We start from the raw sequence: 24,653 nt of genomic DNA, 5'->3' as shown, positions 1-24,653 counted from the left end.
ATTCCCTTAATGTCCTAAACTTATTTTTTTAATCATTCCTAATCGAATTATAAATAAATTAAATCAATTAGTTAATTTTTATTAAAATTTATAAAAAGCGAACATAAAATATTTTATTCTTTTTCGTATCAATCAATGTAACGGCTGACTTTCTATCTCAATGCTAATGTAGACACATTTATTCACTGTCGCGCCTAATCGAAAACAAAAATATATTTATAACTCTTTTTTCTTAATCTCTTACCTCAAATATGTTTCAGTTACATGGTTATACTAATTCTCACAGTCTTGTTGGCGATTCGCGATCGCCGAAGTATTTTCAGACCTAATATTGATCATGGAGGGTTGGCTTTATTTTTGGCGATGTTATCTTTCGATAAATCGCCAATCTTGTATCTCTTCCCCATGCTCCTCACTGTCCGTTGGAAACAAATTCATTTGCTTTCAATTTTGAATTTGTGGTGACTGACGGTGCCCTTATGAGCCTCCTAATCCCAACCATTGAATATCAATCTCAATTGAAAATTCTCAATGTAGAGAATGTTATCTTGATCCCTTTAAGGAATTTCTTCTTTTTAATATTTTTATATTTTAAATATGGTGATTTTTAATCTACAATTACTCGCTTAATAAATCGATTTTTTACTTAAGCGATTTCATTCATTTCTTTGAGATAATTATCATTATATTACATCCAAATTAAGATGTAAATATAACGACCCCAAAGTCAGTGATGATACCTCAACTACCACTAAAATACTAGTAATGACGATCACCGCCATAATATTAAATCTATATATATATTTCTCTTACACGGCACCAAACAAAAGCCTCATTACAACTACCCGAATGGCAACGTTAGAAAATCGACCAATGATTGCTGCTAAAAATGTCCCATGGCAAATCTAGAGGAGGTGGCTCAACAAATAGCGCATTTGAAAATGGAAACAGTAACCAGAGTGAGCATTATCAGGTTGTTCAATTCAGATTCATGTCCTAAAAACATGATAATATTTAATTTAAACTGGCTCAACATATAGCGCTTTTAAAAACGGAAACAATAACCAGAGTGAGCATTATCAGGTTGTTCAATTCAGATTCATGTCCTAAAAACATGATAATATTTAATTTAAACTGGCTCAACATATAGCGCTTTTAAAAACGGAAACAATAACCAGAGTAAGCATTATCAGGTTGTTCAATTCAGATTCATGCCCTAAAAACATGATAAAATTTAATTTAAACTGACTCAACATATAGCGCTTTTAAAAACGGAAACAATAACCAGAGTGAGCATTATCAGGTTGTTCAATTCAGATTCATGCCCTAAAAACATGATAATATTTAATTTAAACTCAATTGGGTATAATATAAAAAAACACAACTACTTCCATTTAGTAGGAATAACATTTACCATGACGCAATGCTAAATTCAATGCCACTACCCACATAAATGTCACTATCCACATAAATCAATTATTAATAAAAAATCGAATATCAATTACTTTTCTTTATAATGCAATAAAATCTGGCGAGCAGCTATTTAAACGATCAAACACTTCGTTTTTTTATTTGTGGCTTGAAGTTAGGCTCGCAGAAAATGTCATTCATGGGTTAAATTTAGTAGGAATAACACAACCTGTGACGTAGGCTATAGTATACCCAATTAGGAATTAATAAATTAGTTGAAGTGAGAATACTTTAAAAGGCCGCTGTTGAATTGATATTTTTCTACTGGGAACTACCTAAACGTCTAAAAAACGTCTAAGTGTTTGTATTGAATGCATTGAATTTTTTATATTTCGCGTTTATTTATGCATTGAATTTTCACGCTTTAAAATGCAGAATATTAGTGAAGCTGCTAGGGCTTTTAAACGTAATGAAAGAAAACGTGTTCGAAGAGCCCAAGAAAGTGTTGAGGAATGTTATGGAAGACGTAGATTGCAGAGATCAAGTGCAAAAATAACTGTTCAAGATGAAACAGTAGATGTCGAAGAGTATAATATTGGCTCAATGACGAAACAATGTAGTTATTGTAATGCTTACTTCTGTCCTGAAAATAGACCCGATATCATTGTTCGTGTCTTTAGATTGAAATTGACAGAACTTTTGGATGATATTTTGAAACGTCATGTATTTGGTATGATTATTTCATTTATTTATGCTATTGAATTCCAAAAACGTGGGTTACCACATGCCCATATGCTGTTGACATTGGATTCTGCTGCTAAACTTCGAACTAAAGATGATATCGACAAATTTGTGAGTGCAGAACTACCCAATAAAACTCTTAACCCTAGACTTTATGATATTATTACAAAATGTATGATTCATGGTCCCTGTGGCATACTTAATCCAAATTCTCCTTGCATAAAGGAGGGTTTGTGTTCTAAAAATTTTCCGAAAGAGTTTCAAGAGACGACTCAAGAAAATGTGAACTGTTATCCAGTTTACCAGAGAAGAATTACAGAACCTATCAAGGTAGGTAAATATGATATTGATAATCGTTGGGTTGTGCCTTATAACCCTTGGTTATCAAAGAAATTTTATGCTCACATCAATGTTGAGATTTGTGCTTCGGTCAAAAGTGTGAAATATCTTTTTAAGTGTGTTTACAAGGGCCGTGACACTGCATCTATTAAGTTGCAGCTAAACGATGATGTAAATCATGATGAGATCTTGACATTTCTAGATGGACGCTATGTCAGTGCTCCTGAGGCAATGTGGCGGCTAAATGAATTTCATATGTCTGAAAAATCCCACACTGTTATGAGGTTAGCTGTTCACTTACCAAATCAACAGCAAGTAATTTATCAGAGTGGCCATGAAGTTGAAGTTGTTGCTCGAGCCTCCGCCAGACATACGACTTTAACAGCATGGTTTCAATTAAACCAAACTGATGTTGATGCCTGCAGATATTATTATTCTGATATGCCTCATTATTATGTTTTTGATCGTAGTAATAATCGGTGGAAAAGACGTCAAAGGGGTGGGGACCAAATAATAGGCAGGATGCCCGTTGTCAGCATTCAAGATAGCAAACGTTATTTTTTGCGAATGTTGCTGCTGCGGAAACCTGGTGCCATTAGTTTTGAAGATTTAAAAGCAGTTAATGGAAATGTCTGCATCAGTTTTCAGCAAGCATATAGGGAGCTTGACTTTCTTGAAGGAGATCAGCATTGGCATGATACTTTGCAAGAGGCTTCACTGATTCGAATGCCACATCATTTTCGAATGTTTTTTGCAGTTATTTGCGAATTTGGTGAAGTAGAAGATATTCCTGCTCTTTGAACACAGCATATAGATCTCCTTTGTGAAGATTTTGCGCACCAGCACTCGGAGGATACAGCATATCAGTATGCTCTTGCTGAAATAAATGATCTATTGTTAGTTTATGGGTTAAATCTGAAGAAAGTTACCAGAGGTTAACTTGCCTCATATTAGCCAACTTTTACCAGCCTATGATGTGGTAGAAGAGCAGACAAAAGGTCAACTTAACTATGGAAAGCTAAATATTCAACAACGTGCTGCTGTTGATAAAGTTTTGAGTGGTATTTATAAGAATGAAGTTGAAAAACTTTTTTTAGATGGGCCTGCCGGCACTGGAAAAACTTTTATCTATTCAACTTTGTTGCACTTAATCCGTGGAAAAGGTCATACAGTGACTCCTGTAGCATCAACTGGAATTGCGACTACTCTTTTGAAAGGCGGAAGAACTGCTCATTCCATATTTAAAATACCAATTATTTTAAACGCTACTTCTACATGCAATTTAAAACCTACATCTCCAGAAGCTATTCCATTATTTAATTCTAAATTAATTATATGGAATGAAGCTCCGATGACGCATGTGCACGCATTTTTAGCTGAAGATAGACTTTTGCAGGACATAATGAGCTGCTCACATCCTTTTGATGGGAAAGTTGTGTTGATGGGAGGAGACTTTCGACAAGTTTTGCCTGTCATTCCTAAAGGTTACCGTTCGCCGACAATTGCTAGCTGTCTTAAAAAACATCCCCTTTGGACTAAATTCAACATCTTATACCTTAATCAAAATATGCGGGCACTTTCAACTGAAAAGGCGTTTGCTGAATGGTTATTGGATGTTGGAAACTGCAAAGAAGGTGAAATGATTAAGTTGCCTGATATTTGTTATCCATCTAACCAAGACCCCATTAAGCAACTATATTCTGATGTAGATTTTAACACTGTAACTCCGGGCCAACTCAAAGGTAGGGCAATTTTAACTGTCACCAACGATTTATCAATAGTATTCAATAATGATGTGCTGGAACTACTGCCAGGAATTACTAAAATGTATGAAAGTGTGGACACTGTCATTAGTGATGATCCACAAGATCAACTAAGCTACCCTGAGGAATTTTTGAACACCATCACTCCTACAGGAATGCGTCCCACAAATTAAAGATTAAGAAAGGTGCCATAATAATGTTACTGAAAAATTTAATGCCATCTATAGGACTCTGTAATGGCAATAGATTAATTGTTACAAACTTGCGGCGTAATTTAATTGAAGCTAAGCTGATTGATGATGATGAAGCAGGTACATTTTTTATTCCGAGAATACCTCTAATCCCCTCTGATAACAACATGCCGTTTTCTTTTAAGAGAAAACAATGTCCTATTAGGCTGGCCTTCTCCATGATTATAAATAAGTCACAATGTCAGACTTTTGAGAAAATCAGTTTAGTATTGACTAAATAAGCTTTTAGTCGTGGACAACTTTATGCTGGCCTGTCAAGAGTTAAGTCATTTGACAGCCTTTCAGTAATTGCTCCAAGATGCCAAATCTATAATTGTGTTTTCGAAGAAATTCTAAATGCTTAGTGGTAATTTCTTAGAGCTTTGCAGAAAAAAAAAGTTTGGAAAAAATTTAATTGAAACTTCTATTGGCAGTAGGCAAGGGGAACTGCCAAAATCAAAACTCCCCGATTAGAAATGCAGCATGGCGACCTCCACGTGGTATTTCTCGGGTAATGCTAACAGCCATGCATTTTAATTTATTGTATGTAAAACATCCTTATTTTGTTCTAAAATGTTATGTACTTTGTCACAATTGTTAATTAATATAGAAATTGATTTCAATAATGCTGAACACCAAAAAATATTTCATTTGGCAATTAAACAAATTTTTGTGTTCTTGAAAATGAAAGACTTTTTGAGGGTTATTATCTCACAAGGAAAAGTTAGGGTTTAAAGTTTATATTTTTAAATAATAAAATTTTTTTCTAAAACTTTCAGAATTTCTAGCATTAACTAATTTATTATACACATTCAGTTGAATTTAGGTGAGTAACTGCAATATTTGATAATTTATTTTGCTAATATGTTTCTCATTTAGCTAATGTTTTGATTTTTTCACCATGTACAATCTAAATAGCTAATATACTTTTTTAAAAGCCAATAAGAAATTGATATAATTCTTCTACATAAGTACAATACTATGTCTTTGATGATAAAATACTATGTCTTTGATGATAATATACTATGTCTTTGTGCTAGAACATTGTGTTCATTGGCAAGCGAACGCTGCGAGCCATGGTTCACGACGTGAGCCACATAGGATTCTCAGGGGTTGGCGAGTGTTAGCGAGCAGGGGGCGGACCCTCCTAGTATTTTATAATCTATAAAACAAGGTATTTATTCCAATAATAAATGAAAACTTTTTAATGTTATAGATATAGTATTGATAATTTTCTTATACCTGATCCAACCACATTTTAATGTCCTTTTAACTGAGTTTTTTTTTCTTCCATGAACTTAACAAAAGCAAATAAAAAAAAGTAGCATAATTATATACGTGATATTATAATGTGCTTTCTCCTCCATACTTATTTTTCCACAATATGAATAAATTTAATGTAACAAAGGCTTAATAAGCCGTATATACGTTCTTCAAAAGGAAAAAAACGTAAAGTAAAAGTAAAACAGAATGAAGGTTAAAATAGAAAAAAAATAATAGCATGTAGAAAGAACAATAATGCTTCAGGAACGTAATAAAAAATTAAATGTATAGATTCTATTGTAATGAAATGATAAAGAAATGAATTTAAATACATTTCATCATCAATAATCAAACTTGTAATATCAAAATACGTTTTATTTTGATCAAAAAAAATATCTCAATAGAGTTATATTGTTCCTTTTTCAGATTTTTTTTAATAATTTTTTTAATAAGGAAATGGAGCTCCGCATCAAATGAATCCTGTATTGTTTTTAACAAAACTTACCTATTCAATCACAATCCCCAATGTATTCTGATCACGTTTTATTGTTTAAACAGCTAATGTTTATATATTTAAAGCAATTTGAGTTGAGTTAAGTAGAGTATTAGGTAGTAAAATAAAGCAGGTAAATTATCACTGTTGCTAAGATGCTAATTAATTTAATATTAATTGTTGTTGTTTTGACTTTGTATTGTTGTTGTTTTGACTTTGTAAATGGTAAGCCTTCAAATTCGGAGGACGTAGGTACTGGCGATCACTTTAAACCTTGCTTGGAATGGATCAAATGCAAACCAGGGGGTGAGACTATTTTTCTGTTCAAATCATAAACATATGCGCTGAAATTAATGTACCTTAATGTAAGTGAGTTAATAAGTGAGTTTAAAAAAAGGATTATTTTCCTTAGTGACTAAGTCAGTAGTAATAATACTTCCATAATACAAAGTAGTGCATTCATATTTTTAGTAAAATATGCTTCTACTTACATTTATAACTCAGCAGAATATACTTTTCTCAATTTTTTTCTGAATTTCTTAACGTAAATATTAAAATTTAGTATACATTACTTACTGCTACATTTTTTTATTTTACTATCCTCGTGTCTCTTCAATCTAGTGGACACAAATCTAGTGGACACAAAACAAAATGAACGTAAACAGAAATGTGCTCCATTCGCTTGCCAACCACTTTGATTTTTATCTTTCTAGATGAAACATATTGTTTTTTCTATAATTATTGATTAGTTTAATAAGAAAAAATTTAATTAGTTTAATGTAGCAACTGAAAACGGTACGAACTACTTTATTCTATCGACTTCTAAAAAATATTTACTTTTTATATTTAACTCTTATGTTTGTTTAAACTAATCAGTTTAAAACATATCAACAGATTAGTATTCCATATTTTAGTAATAGATAGTAGAATTATTACCTAATTAGTTTAGTAAATATGTTATGATTGATTAAACATATCAAAATATGAAGATTTAAGTAGAAGAACTTGGTGACGTGGCTACAAATGGTCAAAGAACAACCTTAATAAATTACTTGCTTGGCATTGAACGCTAAGGCGTTAGGACTTAGAAGTGAAAAAGTAGCTTAGATAGCAGCTTAGATATATTAAAGAGGAATTAACATTTTTTTAAGAATCAATAACTGAAAAAAGAAAGGGGAAAATAACCCTTAAATACCTTCGACAAATCATTTTTCTTTTGTTTATGGTTCGCATTACTTTGTGTTTCAGACTCAGAGCTCTTATAATATATTTAATTCTTTTTTCTAAGTAGCGTTGAAAATAAATATAATTTTACTCTTATGTTATTGTTACTAGCTGAATACTCGTTCCTCTTACAAGTCAAAATAAAATAATCAATAAATTGGTAATGATCAACAATACGAAATCATGCACAAATTTGGCAAAGATATGCGGACACAATTTTTTAACTTAAAAAATTACAGTTTTTTTTTTAAATTTATTGTCATTTGTTCCTCTTTCTGATGGCTTTACGCTATTAGATTAAGTAAGACATGTTTTTAGAAGGTCGCCTTATCAAACAATATTTAGTAAATTACCATAATCAACCAAATTCTCCGGTACTTATTCCATTCAGTAGGATGTAAACAAAGCCTATTTATAGGCTACTTACAGTAGGTACCAAGGGCGCCGGCAGCGGGGTGCAAGAGGGTGCACTTGCACCTCCCTGACTTTTTTTTTAAAACAATTAAAGAGATAATACAGAAAAACAATTTTGTTATAAAAAAAATTTATTAAAAATATTTTTATTCAAAAACAAATAATTAAGTAATGATTGATACATAACAATTAAAAATTTGTTTAATCAAACAAGAATTGTAATCGTCTTGTTTGCTGTCCAAATCTGTTTATAACTTTTTCAATGAATTCTGAGTCATCTTTGATTCTTTTCTTATGCACACTGAGCATGCACGAACTTGGCAGATATTTAAGCTATATTTTTAAATTTCATTTGATAAAATATAAATAATGTTATATTTTCTATTAGTTATTTAGTTTAACAAAGATATATAACACAAAATGACTTCTCGCAACTGTAAAACTTCATCAACACAATGAATACCAATGTTAAGCGTGCACAAACACGTTAGTATACAAAACTATTGTTTGTAGTTAATTGTGTTTCAAAGTCAGTAGCTATCCCAGCACCATCAGTACAGTTTCGCGTGGCAAAATTTGCAAGCACAAGAAATTCGTACTTTTTTTTAAATATCTTGTTAACAATGAAGAAATGTATGTTTAAAAAAATTAACAGATGAAAGTATATGTAATAACAAAACAAAATGTAATAGCAGAATATTTTAATTTCTTTTTTGGGGGTGGGGCGGGGGAGTGTTTTGTTAGAGGGTTGCGCCCCCCTTTGTATTATTCTGCCGGCGCCCTTGGTAGGTACATATATATATATATAGAGAGAGAGAGAGAGCGCGAGAGAGACAGATAGATATAATATGATGCTGTGTTATAATGCTAATGTGCAGGGGTGAAAGCGAGACGGAAAAGAGGAAAGGCTGGTAGTAAAACCATTTCAGTTATAGCTAGTTTTGGGGAGGAGTTTACTTATTTTTTTTTTATTAAATTTTTCAACAATATCTTCTTTATCTTGAAAAAGAAGCAGTTTTATATATATGCCAGAATTATAAAAGAAATCTTGATAGTTACAGATATTTCATTTTTTTCGAAAAAAATGCTGGAATGAAATTTTTTACGTACCAGGTTTTCCTCTTTTCCGTCTTGCTATATAAGGGCTTTCACCCATGCTAATGTATGTACTAATATAGTGCTCCTTTCTATATATAGTACATATATAGCAATATATAGAAAGCAACACCATTTAACAAAATTTCAGTAATATCTATTACCAGATTTGTGGATTTTAAATTAAAAATAACGAGGGGCTCATCAGCAATTTTTAAGATATATATATATATATATATATATATATATATATATATATATATATATATATATATATATATATATATATATATATATATATATATATATATATATATATATATATATATATATATATAATTTTTTCAACGTTATCTTTTCAAACAAAATTATATTCGTTGAGAGACATTGAAACTCCTTTGTGAAAACAAGCAAATGCTACGCACAAAATTCATTAAAATGTCCCTTTATAAAACAATCAAATAAATAGTTCCCCAAAAATTTTATGAGTTATATCTTCACAAATATATAACACATAATGATTGTGCGAAGTAACTAAAAAGAAGAACGTATAAGCTTTGGCGCTCATTCACTCAAATTCTCTTTAATCAATGAAGTTTAATCAACGAATATCTTAATTTTTTTATATGTCTTTTTATCCATATTGATACTTGGAAATCAGGTAATTTTCGAAAGTGTCATATGCTTTGTTTTCTCTAATTAGAAAACAATTTAATTTCAGATAAGGACCTTGATGTTGAGATTAATAGTTGCTTAGATTTGGGACCAGATGAGGTAAAATTATTTTTTTTAAGTTGTTTGTGCAGTAAAACAATTTTTAGAAATATAAGATAATATAAATTTTTATGATTCGAATCTTAATCTATTGAAGTTTTTAACACTAAAACAACTGTCAATTTTATCTACATAAAGCAGTGGTTCCATAATTGTCCCTACGGACCTCCGGGGGTCCGCAGTATCCGTGGTAAATCGAAACTGGTTTGGGTCGCTGAACAACCTCAGGGGTTCCCAGGAAGGTTTAATATTAAAAATAAAAAATTTTGATCGATTTTTATTTCAATGGAATATAAAGTAAATAAAATATCGATTTTTACGACCTGAGTAAAATATAAATAATAGACCGGTGCTTTATACAGTATGTTACCTAAGTACTTTGCGTTATGTCGTAACTTTTATGAATGAACATTGACAAAACCTATTTCTACCGAATTTGTCATTAAATTGTAGTAACAGTGGCGTGTATAACTAGTTTTAATGTAATTTTTAAAACTAATGATCTTATAAAAACTTAGTCATTGTCCAATTTACTTCAATAAATTTAAGCTTTCAATTTCCAACAACACTCTAACAACAAAATAATAACGAAAAAGCAATGAAAAATTTGATGTAATTCCTCAAAAACGAAGATAGAAAAAAATCCTCTGACACACACGCCTATGGTTTAATAGTTCTCGATGGTGCCAGCTTCTTAAGTTTATAACAAGCATGTCACGGTGCGAGATAGTAGGCCGAAAACAGGTTTGAACAGGAACGTAAGAACGTCGCTACATATACTAACTTATATACACTATAAGCATAATCAACAATTTAGTTGTGTGTTATGCTGAGACGAAGAGTAAAAACAAATTTTCCCACTCTTAGACAAAAGAAATTTTGTATTGTTAGTTGGAAGTTTTGTTATAGTTGCATTTTTTGAATCGTTACCCAGATAGTGTACTTTTGTTACATAAGTATATTTGAATAAAATTGATCTCTTTCGAAAAAATTCCTATTTTTCAATATCTCTTAACGTTGGATTACATTTTATTAAAGTTTTTTCAAATAAGTTTTTTTTAAATAAAATTAATCACTGTGAATTTCATTTTATTCAAAAATTACATGCAGTTTTATCCGTACGTCAAATAATTAATTTAAAAGGGCTTTACTGCAGCATTCCATTGAGAAAGTTAATAATCATTAACAGTGGTTAGTTGCAAATAAAACATTTGATATACAAATTTTCTTATATTCCTTTTCGCCCTTTTTAACAGATAACAGTATGTGTGAGTGGAAGAAAAAAATTACAACAATACATTGTTGAATATTTAAAGTATGGCTTTATTTTCTCCACCAGGAAATAGTACTTTAATTCCGTATCTTCTATATAATAAAACTATATCAAATAATTCAATGAAACCTTCTAAGCTTAAGGAACACTTAATAAAAATTAATAGCGACAAAAAGATAAGGATTTAACTATTTCTCAAAGAGTCAAAGAAAAATATTTGAAAATACCGTCTCTGTAACAAATCATAGGGACAATATCAAAGCGAAGACGATGGACTGCATGTTTCTTATAGTATTTCTTTATTGTTAGCGAAGTCCGGAAGTGACGTAATACGCACCGTGTTGACAAACCAGCTTTCAAAAAGAATTCCACTGAGAAATAATAATGTGCAAAAAGGATTGACGAAATGGCTCAAAGCGTTTAAAATTCTTTATGTGAGTACTTAAAAATATCTGAATTTCCTATACAGCTTGACGAGTCCACTTTACCAGGAAACAAAGCTGTTGCCATTCCCAGAGAAGGATTGCTTTTAAGTCTTTTTCTTCTTAATACCACCAGATGACGTTCTTTTTAAAGTTGTATGTATTTGTCTGCTTTTTAAATCCTGAAAACCCAAAGTGAAAAACAAGTGGATAAAATTTAAGAAATACTGAAGAAGAAAACAGCGTATCAAAATTAAAAAATGATATTCCTAGAAGAGCAGAAGCATTCGGAGTAAAACATAAATTAAATTTGTATGTATTTGTTTGCTTTTTGTTATTAAAACATAAATATGAAAATAGAAGCATGGAGAAATGTTTCATCTGCCATAAGATGAATCACGCAGCTAAACACTGTTATTTCCGAAGTAAGAACGACAGAAATCAAAACCTATTTCAAGAAAAAAGAGCATTTTCGAACTATAAAATATTAATGGAAAGATACAATTAGCAGGTAAGAAGTCAAATTTAATTCCTAAACGTATTGGTATTGTAAAAGCTACTACACCAGTTGATAATTGCAGAAAAAATCTAACAATATATGGATGTCAAAAATTCAATTAAATTTAAAATGTATGCAATGTCTTTAATTGAATTTAATTTCTTGAACCTAATTTCGTAAATTAATTAGTACTAAAGAATTATCAGTTTTGAGTTTAAGCATTGCACCAATCTTAATCAAGTCTTATGAATTTTAGAAAGTGAAAATCTCATCACTAATATTTAAGGAATTTAGGATGATTCCCTTCTTTCCTTCACTGTAATATTAACTAAATATTTAAGGCTTAACATAATTTTTTACAGAAAACTAAGAAAGTTGTGAAGAGTATCGGAGATTTTGCCGGCAATGAGTGGGCAGACATACCAGCAGTATTTGTAGATTACTGTCTCATGGCGGAAGATACGCAGGTACGGTGAAAAAGTTACCTATTTACAGCATTTTATTATGATAAAACACCTAGAGTGTGAAAAATCCTTAATCAAATTAAGGTTGAAAGAACAGGCAGTTTTAGTACATCATCTGCGAAATCAATTTTAACAAAAAATCTATCTTTTCCACAAAATACTATACTGAAATACGCATTTAATTAGAGTGATTCAATTCTTTTACAGCAATTTCTACTGTAAAAATTACGGTATTTCAGATTTTTCGGAAACAATTTCCGGTAATAATGGATTTTTACCGCAACATGTTCCGATAAAAATAAATTTCACTATAAAAAATACCGGCAACGTTTTTACCATAATTTGATTCGAATTATTTTACAAAGTAGGGAATATAACAACTACCGACATTGAGCAAGTTAGATGGATTTTATGAAAGTTTTGTTAACATCATAAACATTACGTCAGAAGCTTTCAATCAGAGTTAAATATCATTTCGAAAGTTTTTATGAAAGTTTCGTTAACAGCATAAACGTTACGTCTAAAGCAAAGTTAAATATCATTTATGAAAGTTTTGTTAACATCATAAACATTACGTCAAAAGCTTTCAATCAGAGTTAAATATCATTTATGGAAGTTTTTATGAAAGTTTTGTTAACATCATAAACGTTACGTCAAAAGCATTCAATCAGAGTTAAATATCATTTATGAAAGTTTTTATGAAAGTTTTGTTAACATCATAAACGTTCCGCCTAAAGCTTTCAATCAGAGTTAAATATCATTTATGAAAGTTTTGTTAACATCATAAACATTACGTCTAAAGCTTTCAATCAGAGTTAGATATCATTTATGAAAGTTTTGTTAACATCATAAACATTACGTCTAAAGCCTTCAATCAGAGTTAAATGTCATTTATAAAAGTTTTGTTAACATCATAAACATTATGTCTAAAGCTTTCAATCAACATCATAAACATTACGTCAAAAGCTTTCAATCAGAGTTAAATATCATTTTGAAAGTTTTTATTAAAGTTTTGTTAACAGCATAAACGTTACGTCTAAAGCTTTCAATCAAAGTTAAATATCATTTATGAAAGTTTTGTTAACATCATAAACATTACGTCTAAAGCCTTCAATCAGAGTTAAATATCATTTATGGAAGTTTTTATGAAAGTTTTGTTAACATCATAAACGTTACGCCTAAAGCTTTCAATCAGAGTTAAATATCATTTATGAAAGTTTTGTTAACATCATAAACATTACGTCTAAAGCTTTCAATCAGAGTTAGATATCATTTATGAAAGTTTTGTTAACATCATAAACATTACGTCTAAAGCCTTCAATCAGAGTTAAATGTCATTTATAAAAGTTTTGTTAACATCATAAACATTATGTCTAAAGCTTTCAATCAACATCATAAACATTACGTCAAAAGCTTTCAATCAGAGTTAAATATCATTTTGAAAGTTTTTATGAAAGTTTTGTTAACAGCATAAACGTTACGTCTAAAGCTTTCAATCAAAGTTAAATATCATTTATGAAAGTTTTGTTAACATCATAAACATTACGCCTAAAGCCTTCAATCAGAGTTAAATATCATTTATGGAAGTTTTTATGAAAGTTTTGTTAACATCATAAACGTTACGCCTAAAGCTTTCAATCAGAGTTAAATATCATTTATGAAAGTTTTGTTAACATCATAAACATTACGTCTAAAGCTTTCAATCAGAGTTAGATATCATTTATGAAAGTTTTGTTAACATCATAAACATTACGTCTAAAGCCTTCAATCAGAGTTAAATGTCATTTATAAAAGTTTTGTTAACATCATAAACATTATGTCTAAAGCGTTCAATCAACATCATAAACATTACGTCAAAAGCTTTCAATCAGAGTTAAATATTATTAATGAAAGTTTTTATGAAAGTTTTGTTAACATCATAAACGTTACGTCTAAAGCTTTCAATCAGAGTTAAATATCATTTACACCCTACTGTTACTCTATCATTTACACCTCTATTAGCAATCATTTCCTTTTATTTAGCATCAAAAATGTAACAATTCTAAGAATACTCAACTGTATGCCGATTTAAGAAACAGCACCGTAAAATTTCCCGAATCAAAAAAATTTGAGTAAAAAATATTATATCTCAGGTTGTCATTACTTTTTACCTTAAAATCTATTTATTTCTGAATGTGTTCATAAAAAATCAGTTGACCGTTATTTTTACTGTTATAATTACCATAAAATAACTAAATTACTCTAAATAGATATTACTGAAGAATTACAGTGCATCACTTGACAGTAAAATGGAATTCTAAGGTAAAATAGATTTTATGGGTGATGCACCCGAACGTGCCGGCACCTTATACCGTAATATGATCCAGACCTCTTTATAATGTGATGAATACTAATAAATAAATTTTTTCATCTGTTTTCAGTATGTTTTTGTTCCATTTACCCTATCAAGAAAACATTCAAAAATTTGACTTAATTCCGACTGGTTCCGGCAACTTTTTTTAAAATATTAATATAAAATTTTAAAGCTGGTTAATTTGTTTTATTGCGTGTAAAAGCTCAGAATACCCGCAAAAAAATCATAATTTTATTATCATTTTTCAAAATGGCCATTTTTATATGAAAATAAGGAATTTTTCGCATATACGCTAAACACTGTTAAAAAATTTCCATCACCTAAAACAAATAATCCTTTGAGGATTTTTTTAAGAAGGCCATCAACGATGTTTGAACTATTCTGTTAAAATCGAGGGAATTTACTAGTAAGTTAGACATCAATGTATTTTAAAAAGCAAACTTTTAAACTCACTTGTCTTTGAGAAAAACCATACATAAATAAAGAAATTCCACTTTTAGTCTTAGTCAGTAGTTCAAAACATGTGTAAACTCTTATTTTGAAAACGACATGAGATATCTTGTTTAAGGTAGTGCAAAATGTGCAAAAAATTGATTTTGAGATAAGCGCATTTAAAGACTTAAAATCGTTAGTCTATCCACTGTTATCACCTTGGATTAAAACAGCTATAAATAATTAGAGTAAAAGCAAAAGTAAAGTATTTTTAGAAATCTTTCGCTCACAAGATTTCACTGAAAAGCATAATAATATTTTTTCACTGCAAATCACTTTCGAAGAGATCGAAGATCCAAATAAATTTCAAGATTTCAAAGATCCAAATAAATTTCAAGATTTCAAAGATCCAAATAAATTTCAAGATTTCAAAGATCCAAATAAATTTTTATCTGTACTACAATCTTGCCGAAGTAATACGAAGTACTTTAGTAAATACGAACTATTTCTTTTTTTTTTTTTTTTTTTTTTTTTTTTGCAAGTGCCGAAAATGCCGACTTTTGCAAATGCCGAAAAGTTGTCACATTAGAAACCAGAATTCGAAAACAAAATCAAAAGCGTTCATCCCTTAGCAGGACTTCCTTTTTTTCTCTCTCTCTCTCAGCAGCGGAGCAATGGAGCGTCTTTTTTTCTCTCAGTAACGGAGCAATGCAGCCTTTTTTTTTTCTCTCTCTCTCAGCAACGGAGCAATGAAGCCTTTTTATTCCCTCTCCTAGAAAACCTTTTCCTCGGCATCTCCTCTTAAGTAACGAGCATTTTATTAACGTGCCTTCTTTTATTAAAAGAAAATCAAGAGATTGAAAAAGAAAAGTTAAATAATTAATGCCTGGCAACTTATTTTCACCCTGCAGGTTTATCAGAACGTCGCCGAGAGGTGGAAATAGGCAGATGTTTCAGGCACCAGGCCATACGTATTTATTAAGAAATGTTCATGAAGTGACAAAAATGACATTCAAGTGACAAAAAATCGAAGAGCTCCTCAATAAACATTAGGGAAAATCTAGCAAAATAAATACTTAAAAATGTTTCGTAGGGAAATCTCAATTATTATAATTGGTCTGTTAAAAAAGTCGAGGAAAAAAATGTCTTTCTCACGGTTATTAAAATGAAAACCATAAAATGCAACTAATGCATAACTGCAAGGCAATAGATTGAAAGACAGGATTTGAATATTAAAGCGTGAGAAAGAATGTTTTGTTTAGTATAAAAACTAAGAAAAAAGATTTAGTTAATATATATTAGATAGGGGCCGTTCAAAAAGTACGTACAAAAAAATGGAGAAATTTTAACCCTCTCCCCCCCCCTTACAGTACGTACATTTTGTTAGTCTACCCACTTTCTCATAAAAATTAAAACAATTATGTTTTAAATTAAACTAAATATTTATTTAAAATAATTTATTCATTTAAATTACTTAAACAATAACGCCCTACCTTATTCTTTGAATCAATAAATAAAACAATCTTATCTGATAAGCATAATAATTTCCTACAATCAATACAATTAATCTACAGTATTTAACAATTAATCTACAGTATAACAATTAATCTACAGTAATTTACAATTAATCTACAGTAGAACTGATTTACTCATTCTAACAAGTGGTCGTCGTGTGACAAAAAAAATACAAGAACAAACATATGTATAATACATGTGTAGGAAAAAGGCAAATTTAAATTTGGTGTATGCTTATAATGTACGTACTTTGTATAATGTATAATGTATCTTTGTATAATGTACCTCTCCATCGTACAAAACCGTACAAAATAGCAAATCCCCTCCCCCCTTCAGGATGTACGTACTTTTTGAACGGCCCCTTATATATATATATATATATATACGTATATATATATGTACGTATATATATATATATATATATATATATATATATATATATATATATATATATATATATATATATATATATATATATATATATATATATATATATATATATATATATATTCTCTTTTTAAGAATGTAGTTTATGCTGAACTTGTGCAACTAATAGTAGAGGAATACACAGTAAGTATTAGTAATTACTAACTTTCTATGTTTCAATACTATTTTAAGAAGGTACATGTATATTGTGAAAAAAAACTAGTAATACGTAAAATGTATAAATTAGAGTGTTTGATATTTCGGTTTTTATTAAAAAATTTCTTAGGTATCCATTAGATTTCCATGGACAAATCTTAAGCTATAGATTAATTTGGGCATATAACCTATATAATAATATGATATACATAAATTGAAGTATTTATTAAAAATATTATTAGATAAAATTTACTCTGATTTGTGACTGTTAAGAGAAGAAATTTTCTCTTATAAAGAATTGTGGCAGCACTTATATTTTCGAAAGTAATATTTCTGAATTGGCATTAAATGAAAAGCATTATTCCTTCATTTAGATAATCATTTTACGCTTAACATAAAGTATGCTTTAAAAATAAGCCTAAATTATAACGTATAAAAATAAGGTAATTTCTACTTGTCTGTTACGGCTGTATTTTGTAAATTATACTTAATTAAATGATTTATTTTTCTACTTCTAATTATATTGGAAAAGGATTAAATATAAGAATAATAGATCCAAACAACCTGGCGATAGATTCAAACTAAAAGAGAGTTTTCACTGTCCTACAAAGAAAGTAAAGCAAACACCATGACCTTAACGTTGTTTAAAATCGTAATAATATATTATAAAATATTGCCCATTGTATCAGACAGTAGAACAGATTCAATGACTAAGACAAAATCTTCAAAAAATGAAGTAATATAGAATTGAGACTCACCATCTTTTTTGGAGACTTTAAAGCTACTTTCGATTGTAATACTGGAATAGAACATATATATATATATATATATATATATATATATATATATATATATATATATATATATATATATATATATATATATATATATATATATATATATATATATATATATATATATATATATATATATATATATATATATATATATATATATATATATATAATGAAATATGAATGTAATAATTGAAAATACATTGAAATTCAAATTGAACATACACAAATCCAAATCATGGAAGTCTTAACTGAAGGAATATATGAAGATAAAAGAAAATTAATGAAATAAAACAAATTAAGTTTATGAAAGAGAACTTTAAGGATTAAGAGTAACGCAAAAAAAAAAAATTAACAGGTAAAAATATACTAAATATTACCTCGGGATTACCAAAACAGTAGAAGCTTAGAAGTTTGTAACAGGAAACATCATCCGAAAAATCAAAATACAAGGACACTAAAACGAAATTACAGTGGAAACATGGCAGCTTCGTCTGGGAGAGTCCGTGCGGTAGCAGTTTTTGCTGTTGGTGTTATATTACCACAAACAACTGCTCCAAGAAAACAAAACAAAGCAAAGGCAACTCAGGCGAAGAATATATTCCCTAATCCTGAATGTTGAAGTGTATAAAAATGCCATGCGGGAAACAGAATATTTCTAATGAATTTAAAAAGTGTTGTTGTTTCTAATGCTACTTGCCACACTAGCAAGCTGCTTAGTGAAACCAAACAAATTTGAGGCAGGGGTGAGTTCTTCAGCCACACACACGTCACACACGTTTATAGGGCGAACGACGTTCATACATCCATTCATTCATCCACAGATCGTCTCCTATCCAGTACCCCCAGAAGTATTGATTTGTTATGGGAACATGGAGGACTTTGCGACTCGACAGATTTAACGGGCATTAGTCACCATTTACTACACGGGGAGTCTTCGGCCGGCTGGGTTCGGATCCATGAACTCTTGCACTTGGGCCCAGGGCCTTACCGTCCAGGCTATCCCGGGCTTCATTTAGAAAGTTGTGGGCTCGAGTATCAAACAAGTATGTGAGTTCGAGTATGTGTAAAAAGATGAAGAAAAAATAATAAAAATAGTAAAGATAATAAAAAAAAATTTATAAACGTAATAAATAACTTAATATTATAACTTAATAAATTAATCTTAATAAATTAATCTTAATAAATTAATCTTAATAAATCGATTGAAAGTATAGACAAACCCCCGATAATTATTTGGATGGCATTCCTCTTCTGAATCAGATACCTGCCCATAAAACAAATTAGAATATTATTATCCAAGAAAAGCTTACGTAAAGATTAACAGTTTTTTTTTTAAAAATAAGTACATAAGATAAGTACATTTTTTTAAACATAAGTAATACATCATTAGTGCAAATAAACTTAATGCGATAAATTTGGAAAAAAAATAACATTTCTAAATATAATAGATACATCAAAATTCCAAATAATTTTCTTGATGACAGGATATGGAAAATAATTTCCTTTATCAAAGACATCAATTTGAACGTTAGATGAGTCTAATGTAATAAATAAATCAAGAAAATCTGGAAGTTAAATTTGATTGATTAATTTTTACCAGAGTTGATTCCCTTGGGTAAATTGTGGTTGCTATACTATTAAAAGCTATACGATTGAAAATAATTAAAAAAATAATCATTTTTACTGTCATGTATGCCAGTGCATCCACTTTAATTTCATTTTCGCATCCTTCTTTTTTAATTTTTTGGATGATATTTCCTGTTACAAACTTTTAAGCTTCTCCTGTTTTGGTATTCCAAAGGTAATATTTAGTATGTTTTTTACTGTTATTTTTTGGCATTACTCCTATTGTGGTAATCCTTCCACTTTTCTTACTTAAACTTATTTTGTTTTATTTCATTTTAAAAAAAATTATCTTCATGTCTTCTTTAAGTTGTAACATTAGCACATTGATGCTATAAGACTTGGATTTATGAATGTTCAATATTTTTCTTTTCACAATTTTCAGTTATCGCATTTATATCTCAATTATATATATATACTAGTGGGCTGCGCCCCCTGCTCGCTAATGCTCGCCAACCCCCGAAAATTGCTACGCAATCTTATATGGTTTGCTTCGCGTACCAAGATCGCTTCGCTCGCTACTAACTTAGGAACATTGCAAATGCACACAATTCTAAGAATTCAAAACAATCATTCAAATCCATATAAAAATATTACATCTTTTTAGTAAATACTAAGTCATTAAAATAAATTTGAATTCAAATAAATGACATGTAATTCGTTAAACCTATTAGAAATGTGCTATAGTATAATTCGTGATGTAAATCAAAAATCGTCAAATAAATTCGTAATGTATAAATTCGTGAAAAAAGCGCTTTCGACAAAATACTAAAATAGAGATCTATCGACAAAGACTACTCACTTCTGCCTAGCTTAATAGTATGAGATTGCCGCAGCTGATGCTCTCTGGTTATTTCAGTTTCCGTTTTTAAAAGCGCTATATGTTGAGTCACCTCAGATAGATTTGGCATGTGACATTTTTAGCGGCAATCATGGGTCGATTCGCCATGTAACAGAAATAGTAGCGTAAGTAAAACAAAGCAAACGTTGCCACCGGCGGAAAAGAAATACAGCCAAAGTTTGGGAGTCACGTAAGAGAATTATATATATTAGATATATAAATATATAATATGAGATGAGAAAAAAAGACAGTTGTTAAAACATTTATTTAAAATATAACAAAATAATAAATTGGAAAAAGGAAAATTTGTATTCAGTCTTGACAGGTTTCTTTAATTGAATATAATATGAAATATTGAAGAAATATAGTTTTTTCTCTAAAGAAAATTATATATTTTTAGTCGACGTGTTCTGATTATATGCAAGCTGTTCCATGTAAACAGACGGCAGACATGAATGTGAGTATAACTTGGTATTTTAAATAATTTAATATTTTTATGATATATATATTTATAGAATAAGTATTTAATATGTTTTTTTTTAAATTTAATTTCATGTATTTATTTATAGATTTATTGTATATTACTTAATATTCTAACGATATGATCTTATAAATTTATTAATAAAACTACGATTTATTTGTAGAGCAATTACTGAAAAAATTGCTAGCTAAATTATAGTTCTCAACCCCTTGCATGACCAACAGATGGAGAAAAAAAGCACCTCCTCAGGTTCGCAAACAACGAGTTTATACGTACAAAATATTGCGTACTTACACGACGTAATACGAGATGTTAGAATCAAAAAAAGTTCGCTTTATATAGATCGAATACGAATAGCATTATCACACATGTGTGATTACTGTCAAACTTTAAGACAATGTAAGACAATTTTATGCAAACATTAGATTTTTTATACGAAGAGATCACAATTTTATGCGTTTTTAAGTAAATTTATGGTATTGTTCCATTTCCAGAGGATGTAAAAATGCATTAAACTATTATTGCTTAACCAATTGTAGTAATATGTATTTTATTTTGTATTCGTCGCTGAGCAGCAGACCCATTTTTGGGTTTACGACTACTAATGTTCTACTCCGTAATGCCTTGTAATTTTAAACCAATCCGGAAGACAAGGAAACTCCTGGATCATTACTCCCAGTGGTATTGATTTGTCAAGGGAACATGGAGGACTTTGCGACTCGACAGATTTAACGTGCATCAATAACCATTTACTAAGCGGGGAGTCTTCGGCCGGAGGAGATCGAATACACGAATCTTGGACATGGGCCCAGTAATTGTAAGAATACGAAAAAAGTACTTTGCATATTTATGTAGATATTTTTCATTGTATTAATAAGGTTTTAGACAAAATGGATAATTAGTAAAACTTACATATATGGGGCGTAGAGCCGAGGTTGCTCATTGAGTAGAGGCTCGCTTATCCCACCGATGGCTGATCAATATGAATTTCGCACCCGGCTCGCACCGACCAGTGCTTACGTAAAATATCCTCAGTTGTTGATGGATCATGAGTTAGAGTTCCCTTGCCGTCAGACTGACCGTAGATAATTTTTTCAGACATCTGTTTTACTTTTATTTCAGTTATAAAAATTGCAACTTTTTCCCATCATAAAAACATTTGATTGGTCGCATGTAAAATACTTAAACATTTTCAAAAAGTCGAATTTTTCAAATACCATTTCAAGTTTTAAAAAAAAGAAAAGAAACTGGCGTAGTTTAATAATTTCTCAACAAAATGTATTTACTAATACAGTCAAACCCCACTATAGTGAACACGGCTTATAGTGAACTCCCGGATATAGTGAACGAAATGCTCGGTCCCGTGCCTTGCTATACACGTATAATGTTATTTTTAGTGGATATAGTGAACCAAAAAAGTGATGAACTTTTTTCTGTCTTCGACTGATTTCCCTCCCCCCCCCTTTTTTTTCTTTGTAATAATTTTGAAATTTCTACTTATACCGATAATATACATATACATAGTATATTATCGATAATAATAATATACATATACCGATTTTTAAAACCGTCTAAAGAAACTACTTTTATGTGCTCGAATGGCAGGTTAGACATGTTTAAAAAGCGGAATAACAGAAATTCAGGAAAAATTATCTGAGAGTCGGGAAGTGTTTCCATATTTGACGTTGAGGATTGCTCATCAGCTAAAGATTACTAATTTTTATTTGTACGCAAGACGAAGAGTGATGAAAAATAACACATTTTTTGCTACTACATATTATTTTTCAGTCATTTATATGAATATAATGTAATAAAAGGGAGGAGTTTAGGAACCATTAGTGAAATTGCCTGCGTAACGGATATAGTGAACTCCCGGTTACAGTGAACCGAAATTTCGGTCCCTTGAAGGTTCACTATAGCGGGGTTTGACTGTATTATATATTTAAATTACGAATATTATAGAGAAATGTTCACAACCCATAAAAATAGCAATACAGTAAACTAAGTGAGAAATATCCGTCACAGTTTTAAAAGAATTATTTATTGAAATGTCATTTTTCATAAAAATGGTCTAAAATTGTATCTTAATACAATTGTAACATAATAGCATCCAGTTAAATATTGTTCTGTGTTTTTAGTTGCAAATTAAATAGAATATATTTGCTTTTACCATTTAAGAAAAGCTGCGTAATGTGTATTGTACATGCTATCATAAGGAATTACTATTTTATAATTTTAAGGTACAACAACCATTGCTCATAGAACGTATTGTAATATATAATGACAAGTAACTTTTAAGGGTTAGAAAGTATTTAGAGGGGTGGGGACAATAAAATTTTCCAATAAAATATTATTAAAAATTATTGTTATTGTTGTTAGCTTGGTGTTGAAAATTATTTAAATTGCAACAAAAAACAGTAAACAATAATAAAATAGTTCGTGGAATCCCTCCGCGCGGAAAAAGTTAAACTTTGTAACCTGTGACGTTGATTGTAGAAGAATCAGCAGTCGTAGAAGGATCGCTAGTTCTATTCAACGACTCTTTTTCCTGCTCCGTTCGCTTCTGCGCTCTGTAATCACGGTAATATTGTGCATTTTTCCCTCATGGACCTCTTGAACCAGTGGAAGTGCTTGTGGTTGCCTCATTGTCTCGCCCAGGAAAATGTATTTGTATTAATAATGTATGTGAATGGGTCATAATGTAATTTCAGAAGAGAAAACCTAACAATCAATTGATATTCACAAGAGACGTACCTTGGCATAACCTTAAATCCGTCGCATTGTCCGTGGGATTGCTTTCACTCTTTTTTTACAATTGTTATCCACTAAGTTTGAAAATAAAAAATACTATCCTATTAAATTATATGTGTATCAAAACAAACTAAAAAAATATTTACAGAAAACCAATACTTTTGTGCTAGTGAGAACCAAAACAATTTGGAAATGTATGAATGAAAACTGGATCCTAACACGTGATTTCCCGGCCAATACAAATGTAGCGTTAAACATTTAACGCAACCTTGTTGGAAGTCGCATAAGAAGTATAACTTCAAAAAATAATAAAAACAAAATGATAAAACCCAAATGAAATAATTTCTGTTATTCAGTTGTAAGTTTTAACTGACATTTTCTACATATTTTTTTACATTTATGTTATTTTATTTTTAGGATTGCGTTCTGAATATATTGAATAAACTTCATGCTGAGAAAAAATGTTGATGACTCGAATACTATCATCGAACATAAATATTGATCAATAATGCAAACCTTGAATTTTTGCAATTCCACCTTCAAAATATTTCACAATTGTTTACTTTTGAAAAAAAAAATACAATCTTAATAAATTTAAACAACAAATGCTTCTTTTTTTTTCTTTTTTTTTTTGTGGATTTCAGATACGTTTTTACAAAATACATTCGCTTGAGAATTACAATCTAAGGCAAAGTAACGAAGAACGTTGTAAAATAACAGAAATGCCAATGCATTTTCAAGTATATTAAATCATATTATTTTATAAATTTTGTACAATATTCAAAGTATTTATTTTTTTAAATATCTTCAGTGTTTAAAATTTTTATTTCGTTAATCAAACAATGGAATTTATTTCTATATACAATTTATATAA

The 24,653-nt window shown here is 29.9% G+C and overlaps 2 protein-coding genes across 2 annotated transcripts; both read left to right on the top strand.

Annotated features, from left to right (window-relative positions):
• Positions 1–2,013: 2,013 nt before the first annotated feature.
• On the top strand, positions 2,014–4,426 carry LOC147809618 (uncharacterized). The gene is made up of 2 exons (XM_087162887.1): positions 2,014–3,236; positions 3,412–4,426. The coding sequence occupies exons 1-2, from the start codon at positions 2,014–2,016 to the stop codon at positions 4,424–4,426; spliced, it is 2,238 nt and encodes a 745-aa protein (XP_087019013.1).
• Positions 4,427–6,324: 1,898 nt separating this feature from the next.
• LOC107454845 (uncharacterized) lies at positions 6,325–24,385 on the top strand. The gene is made up of 6 exons (XM_087164451.1): positions 6,325–6,545; positions 9,694–9,746; positions 12,303–12,407; positions 17,227–17,274; positions 20,948–21,004; positions 24,197–24,385. Exons 1-6 carry the CDS (start codon positions 6,395–6,397, stop codon positions 24,245–24,247), a joined length of 465 nt encoding a protein of 154 aa, XP_087020577.1. The 5' UTR covers positions 6,325–6,394; the 3' UTR covers positions 24,248–24,385.
• The last annotated feature ends 268 nt before the right edge of the window (positions 24,386–24,653 follow it).

The sequence above is a fragment of the Parasteatoda tepidariorum genome, chromosome 5 (assembly GCF_982258835.1).
Source record: "Parasteatoda tepidariorum strain Cologne lab strain chromosome 5, Ptep-v5.0, whole genome shotgun sequence".
NCBI classification, from domain to species: Eukaryota; Metazoa; Arthropoda; class Arachnida; order Araneae; family Theridiidae; genus Parasteatoda; species Parasteatoda tepidariorum.
The sequence above is the reverse complement of the archived record's forward strand: the minus strand, read 5'-3'. Positions and strand labels throughout refer to the sequence as shown.

What these genes read in the sequence shown, in the direction of transcription:
- LOC147809618 (XM_087162887.1), top strand. Translation starts at nt 2,014, where the DNA reads ATGACGAAACAATGTAGTTATTGTAATGCTTACTTCTGTCCTGAAAAT. An exon ending in ATGCCACATCATTTTCGAAT is followed by an intron (nt 3,237 to 3,411) that starts GTTTTTTGCAGT and finishes TTAAATCTGAAG; the next exon opens with AAAGTTACCAGAGGTTAACT.
- LOC107454845 (XM_087164451.1), top strand. Translation starts at nt 6,395, where the DNA reads ATGCTAATTAATTTAATATTAATTGTTGTTGTTTTGACTTTGTATTGT. An exon ending in GATCAAATGCAAACCAGGGG is followed by an intron (nt 6,546 to 9,693) that starts GTGAGACTATTT and finishes ATTTAATTTCAG; the next exon opens with ATAAGGACCTTGATGTTGAG. An exon ending in AACAGACGGCAGACATGAAT is followed by an intron (nt 21,005 to 24,196) that starts GTGAGTATAACT and finishes TTTTATTTTTAG; the next exon opens with GATTGCGTTCTGAATATATT.